Source organism: Gymnoscopelus braueri (assembly GCF_963280865.1).
Source record: "Gymnoscopelus braueri genome assembly, chromosome: 24".
Classification (NCBI taxonomy): domain Eukaryota; kingdom Metazoa; phylum Chordata; class Actinopteri; order Myctophiformes; family Myctophidae; genus Gymnoscopelus; species Gymnoscopelus braueri.
The window spans coordinates 13,327,475-13,348,325 of record NC_137626.1 but is presented as its reverse complement, the minus strand read 5'-3'; the positions used below and the strand labels follow the sequence as shown (position 1 = coordinate 13,348,325).

The 20,851-nt window shown below is 41.6% G+C and overlaps 1 protein-coding gene across 2 annotated transcripts in view; it reads right to left on the bottom strand.

Annotated features, from left to right (window-relative positions):
• Nucleotides 1-1,644: 1,644 nt before the first annotated feature.
• LOC308080682 (uncharacterized protein) overlaps nt 1,645-20,851 on the bottom strand; it is a 34,709-nt gene continuing 15,502 nt past the window's right edge. The window contains exons 5-20 of one of the 2 annotated variants that reach the window (XM_080422609.1): nt 20,502-20,669; nt 19,011-19,154; nt 16,553-16,744; nt 15,593-15,658; nt 15,099-15,177; nt 14,700-14,925; nt 8,168-9,995; nt 7,899-8,066; nt 7,389-7,559; nt 6,399-6,572; nt 5,818-5,991; nt 5,305-5,478; nt 4,865-5,038; nt 4,189-4,353; nt 3,252-3,298; nt 1,645-2,689 (exon numbers count right to left, since the gene is read on the bottom strand). In XM_080422609.1, the coding sequence (XP_080278735.1) occupies nt 2,139-2,689; nt 3,252-3,298; nt 4,189-4,353; nt 4,865-5,038; nt 5,305-5,478; nt 5,818-5,991; nt 6,399-6,572; nt 7,389-7,559; nt 7,899-8,066; nt 8,168-9,995; nt 14,700-14,925; nt 15,099-15,177; nt 15,593-15,658; nt 16,553-16,744; nt 19,011-19,154; nt 20,502-20,669 (4,501 nt within the window). In that variant the 3' untranslated portion in view covers nt 1,645-2,138. The remainder of the gene's footprint in view (nt 2,690-3,251; nt 3,299-4,188; nt 4,354-4,864; nt 5,039-5,304; nt 5,479-5,817; nt 5,992-6,398; nt 6,573-7,388; nt 7,560-7,898; nt 8,067-8,167; nt 9,996-14,699; nt 14,926-15,098; nt 15,178-15,592; nt 15,659-16,552; nt 16,745-19,010; nt 19,155-20,501; nt 20,670-20,851) is intronic. The other variant, XM_080422610.1, reaches the window with a different exon arrangement.

Here is a 20,851-nt window from a genome sequence, read left to right as displayed (position 1 = left end):
AAATCTTCATAGGATGTTGTTGAGTCTTCAGCGTCCAGGCGATAAATCCACGTGCTTCTCTATTTTACTTCATTTTTATTCACCATTTACTTCATCTCTCCAACCTAACATTCTAGTCTGGTCCAATGCTTTGTTGCAACACATCACACCCCCGATTCCACCAGTGGTGGGAAGAGTACTCAAATGTTTTACTTAAGTAAAGGTATCAATACTGCCATGTAGAAGTACTCCGTTACAAGTAAAAGTCCAGAATTCAAAATCTAGTTAGAGTAAAAGCACAAGTGTCAGAATGTACTTAAAGTACCAAAAGTAGAAAGTACTCATTATGCAGAATATCCCATTTCACAAGTTTTCAAATGTATACAAAACTTTTGAAAATAGCAGATCTACAAGCTCACAATGCGTCGAATCGCAACACATTGTGAGCTTGTATATCGCCTATTTTCAAATGGCCGAAATGTATATAGGGCTGAAGTGGTTAATCAATGTTATTGTAATAATAATCAAAAACAAAAAAGTAACTAGTAACTAAAGTTTTCAAATAATTGTAGTGGAGTAAAAGTACAATATTTGCCTCTGAGATGTAGTGGAGTGGAGTAAAAGTGGAGTAAAATGGAGTAAAAGTATTGAAAATTGGAAATACTCCAGTAAAGTACAAATACCTCAAAATTTTACTTAAGTAAATGTACTTCCACCACTGGATTCCACCAATAAAACCATACAGATAACATTTCTAAATACACTTCAAATCACTCAGAGATTAATAATTTCCCCTTAACATTGAACATTTTCTGTTCTACCCCGGATTTGAACCCGAGTCTCATGCGCAGCTGCTTATTTAAAGGAGAAATCCGGACATTTTAAGTGTTATCTTTGATGTGTCGTTACTCACCTACCGACGTAGAAAGTGGCGTTGATTTTTTCCAGCGATTCCCCTGTCGTCATTTTTTCGACCCCCTCCGTTGGCATAATGGGAGCGCGTGGCTAAGGGAAATTCGTCTATTATAACCGATGCAAAGTTATTTTTTTCTCTACTACTACTCATTGTAGAGTCTCATGATACTCAAACATGCACTGAAAGTCCCTGAGAAGCTATCGCTAATGCCGAACGAGCTAACGCTGGTTGCTTGTTTCTCTCCCAGAACCTGGCAACTCGGTGTTGCCAGGCAGAGAAATAAGCAAACAACGTTAGCTCGTTCGGCATTAGCGATAGCTTCTCAGGGACTTTCAGTGCATGTTTGAGTATCATGAGACTCTACAATGAGTAGTAGTAGAGAAAAAAATAACTTTGCATCGGTTATAATAGATGAATTTCCCTTAGCCACGCGCTCCCATTATGCCAACGGAGGGGGTCGAAAAAATGACGACAGGGGAATCGCTGGAAAAAATCAACGCCACTTTCTACGTCGGTAGGTGAGTAACGACACATCAAAGATAACACTTAAAATGTCCGGATTTCTCCTTTAATAGAGCCTGCCTGCTTGCTCTAGGGAGAAATGAATTTTAACCTTCAGGTCAACATTTGCGTCAAACTAGAATTGTGTCAGTCCAACCTAGACACAGGATCTAAATATCTCAATAGAAGAGCAGGGAGACAAAATACAAGTTCATTATATTGTATTAACATACTCCACCACACAGATTGGACAAAATAACATTTTATTCACAAAGAAATTACATAATAGAGCTTTTATACAGAATTAATCATCAGAGACATTTTTCATCATCCTGATCAGTGATCACAGCTGTACTCTAACTATCGTAATTTAGTTTCCCTGACTTTCTCTGTGGCCCTTCTCTGTGGCTCTTCCCAATCAATTCCTAAATCCCAATCAATTCCCAAATCTACCATGATATTATCCCCATCTCCACCTACCCTTTCTATTTAACACAGCACTCAGCACAAAATGTGTGTTCAGTAGTTTCCTCCCTTTGTGTGGCTACAGGTGTCCCTTTCTTTCTGCTCTGAATGAAAAACATTTTTTTCTCTCTGTTGCTTAACTTTTTAAACACTCACACTCTCAAGTGTACATGTTTACATCCCTAGTGTGCGATCCTGTACAGAGTGAACTGTCATTTCAGTAGCAGTGTGAGTGTTCCTCCAAGACTCAGCATGCTATTGTAGCCTACATTACCTCTTATAACTGACACAGAGACACAGAGGCAACAGAACCAAACCAGAACCCAGGGTAGAGGGGTTCAGTGAAAGTGGACTGGTAGGTGTACCGGTGTGTTAGTGTGTCAGAAGAGACACTGTAGAAGGACAGAGTGCCAGCAGGCCAGTCCAGATACACTCCTACTCTGTTGGAGACATAGGAGGGAGGAACAGGGAGGACAATACTCTTCCCATTGTGACGGACAGTGTAACTGGTGTGATGGATACCATCAGTATCCATGGCCAGTACCAGACTCCAGGACTTCTCATTGTTTCCAAACAGACTGACAACAGACTGATCTTTCCTGTTGATTGTTCTGTATGTCACTGCGATTGAAACGAGTCCACTACACTCTACCTCCCAGTAACAGCGTCCAGTCAGACCCTCCCTACACATAACCTGTTCCTTATCAAATCTGTCTGGGTGATCAGGATACGACTTCTTCTCTTTCACACGCGTCACCTTTTTGTTCTTCGCAGACAGAGAGAGCCTTCTGTTCAGACTGTTTTGGTCCAGTGTGAGTTCACAGGCATCTTGATGGGGAAAACAAGACACAAAGCAGAACCTGTTTACAATCAAATATAACACTACTACTAATAATAATTTAGGTCATCCGCAGCAACACAATTTACAGGAGAGCAAAACAACCATCAGGTAATTTCATTTGTCCAAATAAATACATACAAATATTCACATAGTTGTCTATCACTGATCTAAACTTCAGAACTGAAATTAGCATGCAAATATGAAAATGATGCCTAATTATCACAGACTACATGTATATCTGTCCTTGTAGTATACAAACAAACCATCAAGCACATTCAGGCATGCGCACACAAAGAAATACTCACTGTTGAAGGTCTGTTGATAGACTGTGTCTATTCATTCAAATGTTTACTGTTTGTGCACTGTACACATATTCATTCATATAGTCATTGTTGATAGTCTGTACATAAATTAATTTGATCAACTCAGTGTTGATAGAATGTTAATAGATGACACATTTTATCTTATCTTATCTGATCTGATCTTATCTCATCAACTTTATGTGTGCTGCTTTGATTTAGTCATGAATAAAACAGAATACACACTTACACTTCCTCAAACCAGATTTCAGCCTCTCCACTCCTCCATGTTTGACACTGGGGATGGAGGAAAAACAAAGTCAGGCCTGCATATTGTCTTTGATCATAGAAACAATGATTTATAAGGATTTTTACAACAATAAACATTAAAACACTACTACACCGCATCACAGTATGATTTTCCTACACCAGTAGGGGGTCCGCGCCAGGGACCCAAAGTAGAGATCAGATTTTTGTTAAAAAACTAATCCTATATTAAAATTACCTAGAGGGTGGATGGACCGTGGACAACTTCACCGCAGACAACTTCTACGACAAGTGGTCGTAGAGACCCGACTCTTTCTACCCCCACATTTTTGGGCACAAGGAATCCAACGGTAAAAGCCGGAAGTCGATCCGACCACTGGTGGGTGAAATTACAATATGTCCCCCATTCTGAGCATTTCTTTGCCCCCTACCTCCCGAACGCAAGGTCTCACAGGTATGACTTGGCACAAACACTGTTCAGGGGTCTACCATGACAATAATCACACCAGAGGCCACGTCAGGGTCCCTCGGGGGCCAAAGGCACACCGTTGCTCCAATCATCACCAAACATGGGACACCTGCTGTTTAGGGATATACAATACGTGTATGCAAAAGAAAATGTGGGGCACTACAGCGGTTTCTAACATTTCAAATGGCCATAACTCCATGACCATTGCTCTGATCAGCGCAATATAGGACTGGATTTGAAGGCCGCATAGTAGCCTGAAAATCTAGTTTAAAAAATACCAGATAAGCCAAATAATAAAATATGGATAAAGTGGCAAACATTATTGTGATGCTATATTAACACATCTGGCTGGGGACCCCCTGGAAATCCTTTGAAACAATTTGAGAACCACTGCCCTACACTAAACCTACTAGAAAACATTGGCACTGAGTAGCAACACATCTCTGCATACTTAGTTTTCAGTTTCAGATCCTTCAGTCCATCAGACAACATTTTCACTATTGTCTGATTGTATTGATTGTAGCTCAGGTCCAACTCTCTTAAATGGGAGGGGTTGGAGCTCAGAGCTGAGGCCAGAGAAGAACAGCCTTCTTCTGAGACGAGACAGCCTGATAAGCTACACACACACACACACACACACACACACACACACACACACACACACACACACACACACACACACACACACACACACACACACACACACACACACACACACACACACACACACACACACACACACACACACACACACACAGGAAGGGGGGGGAGAGAGTCTGGTTATGTCAATACAATGCTTATCTCAAACATAAGCTTCAATGTACTTCACTGTCAATATATATATTGATGCGTTTTCTAAATAGTAGAGAAATAGAGAAAAAGTTCTCTGAAGTTCTATGATTCTATCATTACCTCTGGGGGGTAATGATAAAATCAGTTGAACGGTTATACTTTTGCACCATTCTGTCTGTTTGACTTTTAGCAAATAACATGAGGACAAAATGGCTGAATTATCATGAAACATAATGGGAATGTTGCCCTAAATACACTTATATGAGTGAAGAAGGACAACTACAGCTATTGCCTTTGGCAATGATCATCTGTTGAACTGGTTCAGGAATACTGACCTGAGTGTCTCGAGTCTACAGTGTGAACTCCCCAGTCCACCACATATGAGGTTCACGCCTGAATCCTGCAAGTCGTTGTTGCTGAGATCTAGTTCTCTCAAACTAGTGGAGTTGGAGCTGAGAACTGTTGATAACTCCTTACAGCATCCCTCTGATAGGCTACAGCCACTCAGTCTGAAGAAACATTAGTGATAAAATGAACATTAATACATTTTGTTCTGTAAAAGAATGATCACTTATGATCATTTAAACGTTATTTATTCCTTGTCTTTAAATTTAAAAAAATAAATAATAATAATAATAATTTTACCATTAACTTGGGAGTAATATCAGATGCACACAGCTATACACTGACAAACTACTGTCAGTGCCCCCCACCCCCTACAACTACAGCAATTGTTAGCCTTTCCGATGCTCATCTGTTGAACAAGAATACTCACCTGAGAGTCTTGATTCTACAATGTGGACTCCCCAGTCCACCAAAGAGAAATTTAACTCCTGAATTCTGCAAATCGTTGTTGCTGAGGTCTAGTTCTCTCAAACTAGAGGAGTTGGAGCTGAGAACTGCTGATAACCCCTTACAGCATCTCTCTGACAGCTTACAGCCACTCAGCCTGAAGAGACAGTAGTGAATAAAAATCAATGGAGAAAATAAAAGTGTATTTTCAAGGTCAAATCCAAAGTCAAGTTCAAAATCACATAAATGATCAAAGCTGAATTTGAAATGGCATAACTTGATATCTGCACTTTAGCTTTGGCAAAGTTATCTACAAATACAATTGTTCTTCCTGTTTTTCTCACTTTGATTCTGTGTATGTTTTATATTCTTTGCGATAGCTATAGTCCCTGCACCAAAAAAAGTTAACATAGCATAAAATGTCATTCGTTGAACACACTTGTATGAGTGTGACAAATACATCTCTTGAATCTTGAACCGTTTCAGGAATACTGACCTGAGTGTCTCAAGTCTACATTGTGGATTTGCCAGTCCATTAAAGAGCAGAGTCACATTTGATTCCTGCAAATCATTGTTACTCAGGTCCAATTCTCTCAGACTAGAGGAGTTGGAGCTGAGGACGGATGATAACTCCTTACAGCAATTCCCTGAGAGGCTACAGCCACTCAGCCTGAAGAAACATTAGTGATGAAATCAATGTTTGTATTTTATATATTTGTTCTTGTAAAAGAAAGATCACATAACATTTTTTATAAATCCAGTTATTAGTGGGCTCACTGGAAGCCAACAAACTTCGTATTAGAGGACTCAGTGGAAGTGAGCACATGTTATCGTTGCTTTTTCAAAAACAAAACCCTTGTCCTTCACTGGTGTAATATAGTCAAAAATACATGAATAGTTCCACACCGTTGACTTGCATGAATGAGCAATTGTTTTAAATACACTTTATATTATTTACAATAGCTATTGTCTGCCATCAACCAATCCACAAAAAAAGAAAAAGAAAAGTTATCAGATTTAACTCCATGCAGTCAGGACATGAATGGTCATCTGTTCAACAGCGTCAGGAATATTGACCTGAGTGTCTTCAGTCTCGAGTGTGGACTCCCCAGTCCACCACACATCATCTGCACTCCGGAATCCAGCAAATCATTATTGCTCAGGTCCAATTCTGTGAGACTAGAGGAGCTGGAGCTGAGAAGTGATGAGAACTCCTTACAGCATCTCTCTGAAAGCTTACAGCCACTCAGCCTGAAGGAACATTAGTGAAAAAATCAATGTTTGCATTTTCTTTGTGTTTTTCTGTAATCATATTAAATGTATACAGTTACTAGTGTTAAAGAGCAACTTTTACAAATGTATCTTTAAATGTTGTATTCAAATGTTTCAATTAGTAATTATTTACTCATATTTTCATGATTAATAAATAAAATTAATTGAATAGGGGTTATATTTTCACCCCATCTATTTATTTTTATGTCTATATGTTAAATAGTTCGGCCCGAACAATAGATGTGAGGGCCGCATAGCAGCCCTAACCTAGTAATGATATAATCGGCCAAGTCACAGGTGTAAATTGCATACCTTGACATTCGCGTAGCATTTCTGGATGTTTGGCTGTCACAATAACCACCACAAAACGGTGTCAAGGTGTGGGAAATGGAAAATAACTGACACACCTGCTATGTGTCATATGTGCTTACTTGTGTTATGGGAGCTAATTAAGCTAACTAAACACTCGTCTAGAATAAAATGAATGTAAAAGACACGCAAAATGAATTTTGGAATGCCCCTCTACACAGCAAGATGAGTTGGAAAAAACTCATGACTGATTTACATCGACATAGACAATGTCAACATTAATCTGTTAGCAAAGCAGACACATTTTTAAGCAACTGACTCAGTGCAAATAAATCAAAGTATAGCCTAGATGTTTACTTACTTTAACAAATAGAAATCAATTCAGATATTTTATATTGTTTTACGATAGCTACTCCCCCCTCCCCATTGTATGTATCTAAGTCAGGGTAACAGGTTCATCTGTTGGACACCTTCAGGAATACTGACCTGAGAGTGTGCAGTTTGCAATTTGGACCCCAAAGTCCCGCAGAGAGCAAGTTCAATGAATCCTGCAGATCATTGTTGCTCAGGTCCAATTCTACCAGACTAGAGGAAATGGAGCTGAGAGCTGATGATAACTCCCTACACCATTTCTGTGAGAGGTTACAGCCACTCAGCCTAAAGAACAAGCAATAAAATCGACATGTTTGTATTTTTAAGGTAATTTCATGTGTTTCAGGATGTGTCCTTTGTAAGCAAGACTGGTTGTGAGGTTAAAATTAGACTACGTCAACAGTGAATAGTTCCACACTGTAGTAAAGTACAATAAAGAATAAAGTGGCAATAAAGAATAAAAAGCTATTCACATATTTGTAATTGTTTTCAGTTGTTATTGACTGGAGTTGCCCCCAACCCCCGAGATAAAAAACAACAACAACTCAATTCATCAGGGGAAACTCCACATGTATTTAAGTCAGGATATGAATGGTCATCTAATTCAGTTTCATGAATACTGACCTGAGTGTCTTGAGTCTGCAGTCTGGACTCCCGAGTGCAGAGAGCAGCTGCGCTGAATCCTGCAGATCATAGTTGCTCAGAACCAACTCTCGCAGTCTAGAGGAGTTGGAGGTGAGAACAGATGATATTGCCTCAAAGCCTCTCTTTGAGAGGTTACAGCCACTCAGCCTGAAGAACCAATAGCGATAAAATCAATTTAGTATATTTTCTAACCTGTAAAAGAAAGATGACTTAATATAATAAATGTATCCAGTTATCAGTTCACCTACAGAGCTGTATTGGAGGCTTTGACTACTGGCAGCAGCTTCAGAAGAGCCTCCTCTGAAGCAGAGTATTTCTTCAGATCAAATACGTCCAGCTCCTTTTCTGATGTCAGCAACATGAAGACGAGAGCTGACCACTGAGCAGGAGTGAGTTTGCCGGTGGAGAGACTTCCTAACCTCAGGTACTGTTGGATCTCCTTCTCTAGAGAGTGATCATTCAGCTCATTCAGGCAGTGGAACAGATTGAGGCTTATTTCTATAGTGGGGTTGTCACTGATTTTATTCTTGATGTATTCAACTGTTTCCTGATTGGTCTGTGACTTACTTCTCATTAGTTCCGGAAGTTTTTCTAATAGACTCTGATTGGTCTGTGGATGTTCCAGTAGTCTTTGTAGGAATGTCTGATTTGTCTCCAACGAGAGGCCGAGCAGGAAACGGAGGAACATGTTTAGGTGTCCATTTGGACTCTGTAAGGCCTTGTCTACAGCACTCTTGAAGAATTTGAAGAGAGGGTTTTTTGACTTTGACTTTTTGACAGGACTGGATGCCTGTGGATCTGAGAGAAGGTTGACACCAGTGTTGACGAATTGGAGGAAGACATAAAGAGCAGCCAGAAACTCCTGAATGCTCAGATGTACAAAGAAGAACACCTTGTCCTTCAACCCACGCTCCTCTTTAAAGATCTGTGTCAACACTCCTGAGTACACTGATGCATCTCTGATATCAATGCCACACTCTGTAAGATCTGCTTCACTGAAGATCCGGTTGCCTTTTTCCAGCTGTTCAAAAGCCAGTCTTCCCAAAGACAGAATGGCCTGACTATTGTCTGGATTCCTGTCAGATTGTGTCTGAGCTCTGTCATGATACTTGACATTCTTCTGTTCAGACTGAACTACCATGAAGTGGATGAACATCTCAGTCTGGTTCTTTGGCAGCACTCCTTTCTCTGCTGTTCTCAACATGTCCTCCAGAACTGTAGTAGTGATGCAACAGAAGAGTGGAGACTGACACATGGTCTGGAGGCTTCGTGATGTTTTGATGTGTGCGACGATTGTTCTGGCCTTCTCTTCATCACTGCAACTCTTCATGAAGTACTTCTCTATCTGGGTTTCAGTGAACCCTTTCACCTCTGTCACCCTGTCAACATACTTAGAGGGTATCTGATTGGCGGCTGCAGGTCGTGTAGTTATCCAGATGCAAGCAGAGGGAAGGAGGTTTCCCTGGATGAGGTTTGTAAGCAGCACATCTACTGAGGTTGGCTTTAAGACATCAGTCCAGATCTCATTGTTCTGGAATAGAGGAATCCTACATTCATCTAATCCATCGAAGATGAAAGCAACTTTGGACCCCTTTAATGTGCAGATTTCCGCTGCCTTGGTTTCACCAAAAAGGTGATGGAGAAGTTGCACCAAGCTGAAATGTTTCTCCTTCATCAAATTCAGCTCTCGGAAAGTGAATGGAAACATGAAGTGGATATCCTTGTTGGCTTTGTCTTCTGCCCAGTCCATAGTGTACTTCTGAGTTAGGGCTGTTTTACCAATGCCACCATCTCCCTTCATCATCACTGTTCTGATTCTATCTTGTCCAGGTAAAGGTTTAAAGATGTCTTCTAATTTGATTGTTGTTTCTGTTGTGGATGGTTTCCTGACCAGACTGGTATCCTTGCTGGACTTTGTTTCAATCTGTTTGACCTCAAGTTCATTATTGGGCTCTCTACTCCTGACATCTGTGATGTGGGGCTCTGTGAAGAGCTCATTCAGAAGTGTTGAGTTATACTGAAGCTTCTTCATCAGATTAGACTTGAGTTGTTGTTGACACACAGGAGCAAGAGTTTCTAAATGAACAAGGACATCAAGTGCATGTTATGGTAAATGTTGGCCTCAAATGAGAGGTTAAAAGGAGATCTACTGCTGTAGTGAGCAAAATATCTTCAATTTGATATCAGATTATCTCAAATATTGACCATATTTAAACTGCAGTTTAAGTCGAGTCGTTTCAATGATTATTTTGTCATGAATCACTAGCTATATCATAATTGATCACTTGACATGGAATTACATTTCTGGTGTGATAATGACTCAGTTGACTAACTTTAGCAGTCTAAATACCAACAGTTTAAATAAAAAATGTATGTACATAATGTGTCTCCCATCCCCTAAGCACCCCTGGGGTACCTACAGTTTGATGCTGCCAACTTCTAATATATGAACATATTTAAAAACTACAACTCCCATGAGAGACATGCAACTGCACTTGTTAAACAAAAACATATCAGCTGGTATTCTTTTTAGGGTTTCCAGAGTAGGGTTGCAATTAGACGTTTCTTTGATTATACAATAGTACTTAATAAACACACCTTGATAGGCTTTGCATTTCAAGTCAAATACAGTATATTGTTTATCTGGTTTGATGGAAGAGGAAGGACTGATAATAATTGAAAGAGAAAGCTAGTCGATGCGATATGTCACTATCAATGTGGTTTGCTAAAACATTGAAGACCTAAAGTGATGATTTACTGTTTACACAGTAATAGCAGTAATCTGTGGAAATAAATAAATCATAATTCTTCAACATGTTGACTTGACATGCATTCTATTATGCTACATTTTTAGCTTTTATGAAATATCAAGGCATTTCTTAGAATAAATAAAGAACAAAACTAAATAAAAACTAAACGAAAACTAGTCTTTTCCTAACTAAAACTAAAACTGAACTGAAATCGAACATCAAACTAAAACGAGCCCACAATGAATATTTGTGAACATGTGCACGTGTGTTTGCGTGCGTGTGCACGTGTGTGACATTAAAACTGCATTCCCACTGCTAAAAAATCCTTATGTAACTTTCCTTTTTTACCATAGAGCTAATTGAGCCTGTCTGCTTGCTCAGGGGATACATTTTTATCTTGATCAGGTTAAAATTTGTGTCAGATCCTGTGTCTAGGTGAGACATGACCTTTGACACAATCTAAATGTCTCAATAGAAGAGCAGGGAGACAAAATTCAACCACCCCAATGGTGTAAGTTATATTGTAATACCATACTCTACCATACAGATTGGACAAAATCACATTTCATTCATTAAAAAAAAATCTTGGAGACATTTAGATTGTGTCAAAGGTCATGTCTCACCTAGACACAGGATAACATTTCAGCACACGCAGGAAACCGGGTTCAAATCCGGGGTAGAAGAGGAAAGTTATATAGTGCAGCTTTAAGATTACATTACATTACATTGTAACCCAGGTGCTCTGAGTGGAGAGACTGTCTCTCGAACCTACATATTCCATATGTACGGGGACTGACCCCCACGGGGCAGTGACGTGGATATTCTTTAAAGACCCCGTAAACAGGAAGTACCCTAACCCGGTATGAGTAGGCCTATAAGCAGTATTATGTATTAAAATGTTGTTAGACCACACAACCATTTGTTATAACCCACCCAGCAAATTAGAATGTTTACTTCTTTTTTTCTAAGTATGTGGTTTCAAAGTCATGAAAAATAAGCTGTAGTTTTTCTGCTAAGGGCTGGGGGGGGGGGGGGGTCCACTGAAAGCAATGAAAGAATTATTCGAGCCAAAAGATGTCAATGCCATTAGCCCCATTCTCCTGATCCGCTGTAACGTTACCTGACAAGGCACATGTATCGCACTCAGGGACTTGAATTGGGGATGCGCCCACTCCCAAGGCTAGGGGAGCCCAGGCCCCCTTACCTGTTGATATATGCTGCCGCCACTGTGCTGTCTGTTCTCACATGGTGGTTCCTCAGCACTGGCTGGAAGTGCAAAAGTGCCAGCAAGCAAGCCCTGAGGGCGGCCTGTCTCACTGGAGTAAGGGATAGAGTCCCTGCTCTGGCATCCAAACACATGCCCAGGAACTCTAAACGTGCGTTGGGCTAGAGATATGGCAAATGGGAGGACACAGAACTCGAAGGTTCTGCCGTCGAAGGCAAACCTGAGAGCATCTGTGCTCCTCCCATATTGGGAGGAGCACAGATGCTGCGATGAGCACAGAAGCCTACCCCGCCAGTTGGCCTCCAACTGGACCCTTAGGTCACCTGGAGCTGTAGAAGCCAGCTGGGGTGGTGCAGGCTGAGGCGCTGCTCATGGCCATGCCGGAGCATCCCCGACATCTGACCGAGCACACCGGCAGGCATCTTGGGCCTGTTGAAGCATTGTAGTTGCATCCGGCCCAAACATGGTAGATGGCACCACAGGCAGCCTAAGCAGACAGGTTCGCTTGTAACCGCGACTGAGACAACCAGAGGTGGCTCCTCACCATCCAAAGGGAGGCCAAGGCCCTGCCAGATGCAACTGCTTAATTGCATCTGGCATAATTGAGACCTTTTTCATCCCACAGGGGAAATTCACTTCCAGCTGAGTGCTGCCCACAGAGGAGCGTGGAGGGGGGAGCAGTTAGGGATTAAGTGTCTGCTCAGAGACATTGACCTGGAATCGAACCTGGGACAACCGGGGCCTCTTGCTCCCCAGGCAGGCTATGGCCGCCTCAGGCCTGATCCATGGAAGGTGGCAGTTCACACAGCCAATCCTCTCACGACCATCCACACATGCTAGCCAATGCCATCTACATAGACCTGACCAGCAATGGGCCTCAGCTGGTGTAGCAAACTGTTAAAGTACCTCTACATTAAAGAGCAATGGTACAGCAAAAGAGCACGGCTGATACGCCTCTTCATCAAAACTGGAGGCCCTCCAGCCTTGTTCTGCCAGCTGCCCCATCTCCAAAGCCTGAACGGCCCGAATAATGAGCTGAAATCAGAAATGAGGAACTCTGGATGAAAGGGAGACAGGAGCCAGTGGAGAAACAGATCCTGAGAAGAAAGTGGGGATAGATCGGTCACACCCTGAGGAAACCTGCAGGTAGAACTACAAGCCAGGCCCTGGCTTGGGACCCCCAGGAGAAGCGGAAGAGAGGGCGGCCTAAGAACACCTGGAGGCGGGACACTGAGGCAGAGCGCAGGAGACAGGGAACCAGCTGGGGAGAGGCAGAAAAGAAGAAGAGTGTCGATGGCCTATGCTCCACTGGGAGCGATGGGAAGTTAGTAAGTAAGTAAGCAGCATACTTGCCGTTTCCTCCGACGAGGTCGGATTTCACGTGAGAAGAACAGCAAGCTGATCAGCTGCTGCACCCCCATCCCATGCGTAATAATGACCCACGCAGCAATCCAGAGAGGAGCCTCGTAAGACCAGCTCTTTTGTTTTTTTACAAACGTGGACAACGCTAAATGCAGGGGTGCACTGATTTCGTCCGCCAGATTGGGACGTTCACGGAATATTTTGCACCGTCACGGTGCGTTCATCATCGGTGACGAGTGTCTGTAACACAGCCGCTGCTGGCTGCGTGCAGCGTGCTGCGAGTCGCAGCTTGTCTGTGTGTCAGGATGCGAGGCAACACTCACACAATCACGTGCAGCATGCGTCCCCTCCCCCTGCGCCTAATGGCTGTACGTGGGGCCGACGCGTGCTTTAGCGTGATTGTGTGAGTGTGGCTTCAGGAAGTAAATTCCTAGCCTCGATCGCCAGGCTTTTATTTTTTAGTTTTGCTAAAAAATTAAAGCTTGGAAATTCCTGTCCCAACTGTTGGTACGCAAAAGCGCCTCGCGTCGTCTGATGTGCCGTGCAGAATTTATTTTAGGGTGCGCATGCGCACCTGCGCACCAGTTATGTGCACCCCTGGCTATATGTTCAAATTACACACGCTACAACTTCTTCCACTCAAATGCTGAGACAGATAACACACGTCTGCTTCTGCTCTCGCGGAAATCAAGTAATCAAAGTTACACAGAGCTTTTACGCGTATGGATAATCAGTGCGTGGCCACTACAGGTGTTTCTTAAAGAGTATCCACGTCACTGCCCGCGTGGGGGTCAGTCCCCGTACATATGGAATATGGAGGGTGGAGACAGATACAGTCTTGACACGATAGAGAGCGCCTATTCAATAGGCTGATAACAATCACATTGGGTGCATGTTAAAACTATGAATAAAGATTGCTCTACATCAGTGGTTCTCAACCTTTTCAGGCCGCGAACCCCTAAAATGATCATATTTGAACTGGGGACCCCCCACCTGACAAGCACTTGGAATTGTAGGAGTTGACACATTACATTTAGTTTGACTCGGTTCCACTGATAAATATTGTGAAAATAGCAGATCTACAAGCTTGCGAGGCGTTGTGAGCTTGTAGATCTGCTATTTTCACAAATTTTGCCACCTTCTTATTTGACAATTTGGCAAATGTTTCACCAGATTTTATATACTATAGTTTGTTGATTACTTTTAATGCAGTGATGGCCTTTTTCTTTCTAATCTATTTTTTTTGGGTATTAAGAAGGTCTTAAAGTCCTTAAATTGTCACTTCACTGTCATCTGGGGACCCCCCCAAAATCATGTGGGGACCCCCCTGGGGGTCCAGACCCACAGGTTGAGAACCACTGCTCTACATCATGTTATAGCTGTGAATATACTTTTTTCTACTGCTCTCCTTCAAGTTAAAGTAGTGAATGAAGACTTTCTTACTGCTCTCCAGATTTTCAGCCAGGTCATCCTGCTTCAGAGTCCTCAGGAAGTGCTGTGTGATCTTCACAACTCCCTCTCTGAATTGCCTCCTCTGCTTCTCGTCCTCACCACTAACCTCCTTCTCATCCCTCAAACTCTCTAAGCATTCTGGGTAATCTGTTGTAAGAACACTCTGGATCCTCTCCAGGTCGTCCTTCAAATACTCGCCAAGATTCTCCTCAAGCAGCTGAAATGCAAAATAATAAAGTTACTATTTCAACCATCCTGAAAGGAAAAAGTCCACTGGTTTCAAAACAACAGATTAGAGATTGTGTCTATTTTGAACAACTAATAATTTTTCATTTAATTTGTACTCTGTGGCAGAACATGTAGAAAAGGTGTTGTTTTACTCTGACTCACCTTGAATATAGAGGTCAGGTCTACTTGTTGCTCCTGAGCAGACTGACCAATGAGATCCTGGGAGCTCTCTTGGTGGTCTCTGTGGGGAAACATCACGCACGGGCGTGCACACGCACACGCACACGCGCGCACACACACACACACACACACACACAGACACAGACACACACACACACACACACACACACACACACACACACACACACACACACACACACACACACACACACACACACACACACACACACACACTCACATCATGGTGGTTGTCATGGTGGTTGATGGTGGTAGAAAAACAACACGTTTTCTGACATTACTGACATACTGACATAGGTCAGGAGCCCCTTGTCAACGCACTAGGTACCCATTTATATGGACCAAGTTGAAACACATAATGAACACAATGAATGGATCTGCGTTCTTCTGTTGATATGAGAACACAAACTTTAGTTGATGCTTAGTTATGATCGGGTAATGATAAAAAAATTACTCACTTTTCTGAAGACCTTGATTTTCGCCACCGCTTTGCCTTGACTCTCCTCAGAGGCAGAATCAGTTCACTGCAAGACCATTGTTTATTTGATTAACACCAACATATATTATCGTTGCTGTCGGTTGGAAACCGTATGTCCGAAACTGTAACTTTTTCAGGATTCAAATTCAAAGTGTGACGCTGTAGTATGACGAGGTAATTAAGGCATTCATTTACGGGGGGGAAAAAACATAAAAAGTTAAAATATGGCGATAAGAGGTTTCTGCCCGACAGTGACGATATACATTTATAAATGTGACAACAATACCCCACCCACCCATGCACGCATGTGTGTGCACACATACACACGCTTAACCCATTAAGACCGAATAATGGCAGAACCTCAACGAGCTTCTGCTATTTCTTTTTTTAAATTGTGATATTTTTTTTTGCAAATCTTTGAATATATATATTTTTTTAAAGAAAATATTTCTAAGTCAAATCTTTGCTTCTGGGGATTCTACAAATGTCTTCTATAAATCTTAACAGTAAAAAAAATCTAATAATAATTATGTTGCTATAATATCAGTGGTTCTCAAACTTTTTCATGTGAAGGACCACCCAAAATTATATGTATTTGTCCACGGACCCCCCCCCGCCCCCCATCTCAAAACATTTAGTTCCAGGGACCCCCAGAAGCAAAGATTTGAGTAAAAAAATTATATATTCAAACATTTGCACAAATTTTCACGATCCTTTTTTCAAATATAGCAGATCTACAAGCTCATGGCGCAGCACTCGGTGCCGCCCTGTGAGCTTGTATATCTGCTATTTAAAAAGAAAAAAATCTAGCCAAAGAAATCTTAAAATGAGACAGACGCGTTCCCGGATCGAATGGGTTAAGTTGTGGCTCATTTTCGACAGTTTCCCATTCTAATTAGTTTCCTGTCAGTTTAGCCTCTTTTCTCTTTCAAATTCTGACCTGTCCTCAGCAGCAGCCTGGGGTTCATGTTCGAGCCCAGCAGGATCACACATGGACTGGTCACTCTCCATGAAGACGTAGTCTTCAGGCGACTCTGGTTTCTCACAGTCGGCCTCGTCACTCTTCGCGGAGACACTGGGTACGGGCGACTCTGGTTTCTCACTCATGGACTGGTCTCTCTCCGTGGAGACACTGGGTACAGGGCGACAGGATGATGACATCCAAGATGAAAAATCAGTAACACTTTCTATGAAGCCCACGTTCTATAATGCATTACAAACATACTGCCTTATGCATAATGCATTATAAACATACTGCCTTATGCATAATGCATTATAATCTGCTTATAGCAATCCGCCAACAACAACTACTATATCGTCTCTGTCGGGTGGAAACCTCATATGTCCACAACTGTTACTTTTCAGGATTGAAATTCAAAAATAGCAAAAGTAGCAGATCTACAAGCTCGAGCTTGCAGATCTGCTACTTTTGATACTTTTGTGTGACGCTGTAGTATATGATCAAGGACATTAATTTGATAATTACAAAAAAAATCACAAAAAGTTAAAATATGGAGATAAGAGGTTTGCTATTTTCTCAATTTTGTCATGTCCTTGACATGAAAAGGTTTGAGAACCACTGCTGTAGCTTACATGCCAACGGTCCATGGACTCGCTTTTGCACCGCTCTGTAATAAACGATGAAATTATGACTAATCTACAAGTTCTGTCTGTCATATATTTAAGTCTGAAGTCTTTTCCTCAAAGGTTCTTCTACAGTTGCTCCACGCTAGTAGAGCAGTTGTTCTCAAACTTTTTTCAAGTCAAGGACCCACAAATGAATATGTTTTTGGCCGGCGGGACCCCCATCTGACAATATTTTGTGCCAGGGACCCCATACGAGATTTGTGTTGTTAAAGTGGTTCTAAAATATTCCCAAAACAGCAGAACTACAAGCTGATTTGAGAGCTTGTAGATCGGCTGTTTTCAAATAGCTAGTGTATATAATAGCCTATGGTTAAAGTGGTTCAACTGATTTTTATATTAAATCAAATCAAAGTTTATGTATATAGCACATTTAAAATGACCAGGTCAACCAAAGTGCTGTACAGCTAGAAACAAAAAAAACTAAGAGCAAACAATGCAATATAAACGACTTATCCTGTGGTCTCCAATCACTTCCCCCTTCAGATACTACAAAAAGTACTGTACTTTGTTTGAGTATCTGTACTTTACTGAGTATATGTATTTTTTGGATACTTTTATGACTTTCACTCTACTGCATTTCAAAGACAAATATTGTATTTCTGACTCCACTACATTTCTAGGAAGGGGAAAAGTGCATTTACAAGCTCACACTTGTGAGCTTGTAGATCTGCTATTTTCACAATTATCAATATTTTTGGTACTTTGTATTTTGTAATTTTGAATACTTTATTTACATTTTTTTAAGTACTGCAGTACTTTAACTCAAGTACAACTTTCACTTTCACTAGTTGAGTAATATTTTACCAGGAGTATGCTTTGACCCCAAGTGAATGGGGTTGAGTACTTTGTCCTCCATGGAAGCAAGATGTGTTTAAAGTGGCACTATACTTTTTTTATGAATAAAATGTGATTTTGTCCAATCTGTATGGTAGAGTACGTTAATACAATATAACTTATTCAATTGGGGTGGTTGTATTTATGATAATGATAATGCATTTTATTTGCATAGCACCTTTCCAAACAAAGTTCCAAAGTGCTGCACAGAGCCAGATTAAAACAACAGACAGCAAAGCAAAACATGAAATTAGAAAAACAACATTACAGTGTATACAATCTTATATTAAACAATTAGGAAAAACACTTAGTGTAGAGGTAGGTTTTCAGAAGTGACTCAAACAGAGGCACGGATGGTGCTAACCAGCTGCACCGGCAGTGCGTTCCACAGCCGAGGTGCCCGGGCGGCGAAGGCCCGATCACCCCGGGTTACTAGGTGAGTATTAGGGACCTCAGGGAGGGCCTTATTTGAGGATCTAAGGATGCGCTCAGACTTAGGAGGGGACAGCATATCAGAGATATAAGTATAGGGGCCAATCCATGCATGGCTTTATAAGTAATAATAGTAAGTACAATTTACAAATTTAAAATCACTCCTGGAGCTCACAGGCTGCCAATGAAGGGCAGCTAGTATGGGTGGGATATGGTCCCGTTTTTTCGTACTAGTGAGCAGTCTAGCAGCAGAGTCATTTAGTCTCCCTGCTCTTCTTTTGAGACATTTAGATCGTGTCAAAGGTCATCTCTCACCTAGACACAGGACACAAAGATTAATTTATCCCCTGAGCAAGCAGGCAGGCTCTATTAGCTCAATGGTAAAAACAATGTCAGCACTTGCGCAGGAAAACCAAGGTTCAAATCCGGGGTAGAAGAAGAGGAAAGTTACGAATACGAAGTGCAGCTTTAATCGACTGACTCACCAACTCGAGGGGCGAGAGGCCTTTTCACGGGGGCTGGGGAACGAGTCGCAGCTATAGCGTGCCGTTTCCTCCGGCCTCTTCTCGGTTGAGGTGAAGCTGAGCTGTTTGATGAGACTGCCGATCCTTGCACCCACTCGCACGCGGCTTTTGTTTTGGGAGGGGCAGTGGTGGAAAAAAGTTCTCAAAGGTTTTACTTAAGTAAAAGTATCAATAGTAGCAATGTAGAAATACTCTGTTACAAGTAAAAAAGTCTGGAATTCAAAATTTTGTTGAGTAAAATTACAAAAGTATTGGTATCAAAATGTACTTGAAGTACTAAAAGTAAAAGAACTAAAATGTTTGAAAATAACAGATCTACAAGCTCACAACGGGTCGCTATTCGACGCATTGTGAGCTTGTAGATCGGCTATTTTCAAATAGCCTAGGTATAAAATACGCTAAAGTGGTAGTAGTAACTAAAGCTTTCAAATAATTGTAGTGGAGTAAAAGTACAATATTTGCCTCTGAGATGTAGTGGAGTAGAAGTAAAAGTACAGACAATTGGAAATACTCCAGTAAAGTAAAAGTACCTCAAAATTGTGCTCAAGTACAGTACTTGAGTAAATGTACTTAGTTACTTTACACCACTGCGGAGGGGACAGATTTGGGAGGGGACAGATTAGTGAGACGACGGGGAAATTCAAGAGCATGTGCCAAAAGTTAAATAACAATTAAAACATCTGACTAAGCATGACATGTCAACAAGTGCAAGGTGATAATGACAGACTAAACAAGCAAGTTTTACCAACATGTAAAGGAGTAGGATTATGAACCTCATCCTAGCAACGAACTATTTGTGATGATGCGAAATGGGAAACGCCTAAAGCCTGATTTACTTAGTTGCACACTGGTGTTGCCTGGGGTAAATAGCAGATATACAAGCTCACAACGCGCCACATTTGTTGTCGTAGGTCATTGGTTCTCAAAGTGGGGTCCGGGGACCCCCAGGGGTACTTGAGGGAGTTCCAGGGGGTCCCCAGCTAAATGATGGATAGTTACTGTAGGAACCAAATTTTCTGTAACTCTGAGAGTGTACAAATGGAACCAAATGGACCCGTATGGGTCCATTTGGGTCCATTTGTACACTCTCAGAGTTAAATTAACATTGATTTTACAATATAAATTGGGGTCCCAGGGATAGAAATGGCATTAAATGGGGGTCTGTAGCTTAATACATGTCAAACTGGGGGTCCTTGAAATTAAAATGGCTGAGAATCACTGCTAGAGCTATAAAAATCTTCTTGGCATATCTTTTAAAATGGGGGTCTGTGGGCTAATAAGTGTCAATTTGGGGGTCCTTGACAAGAAAAAGTTTGAGAACCACTGTCGTAGGTTATCGCACCCACCTATGACGCATGCACGCATGCGGGAACACACACACGCGTGCTTAAGTTGCGTCTCATTTTCAATAGTTTCCTGTTAGTTTAGCTCTTTTCTCTTTTAAATTCTGACCTTTCCTCCGTAGCCTGGGGCTCACGTTCGAGCCCAGCAGGATCACACATGGACTGGTCACTCTCCATGAAGACGTTGTCTTCCGGGGACTCTGGTTTCTCACAACTGGCCTCGTCACTCTTCGTGGAGACACTGGCTACCGGCGATTCTGGTTTCTCCTGATGGACCCTGAGAGGATGACATCCAAGATGAAAAATTTGCAACACTTTCTTTTTTTTTTACCTCATTTTTTTATCGCACGATTTTGGAACCCTTTTTTTTTTCTCACCCGGTGCCAATTTTCTATGTGATCGGGTCTTTTTATGCCGTTATTTTTTAGAGAGGGATAGGGGAGAGAGAGAGATGGGGGG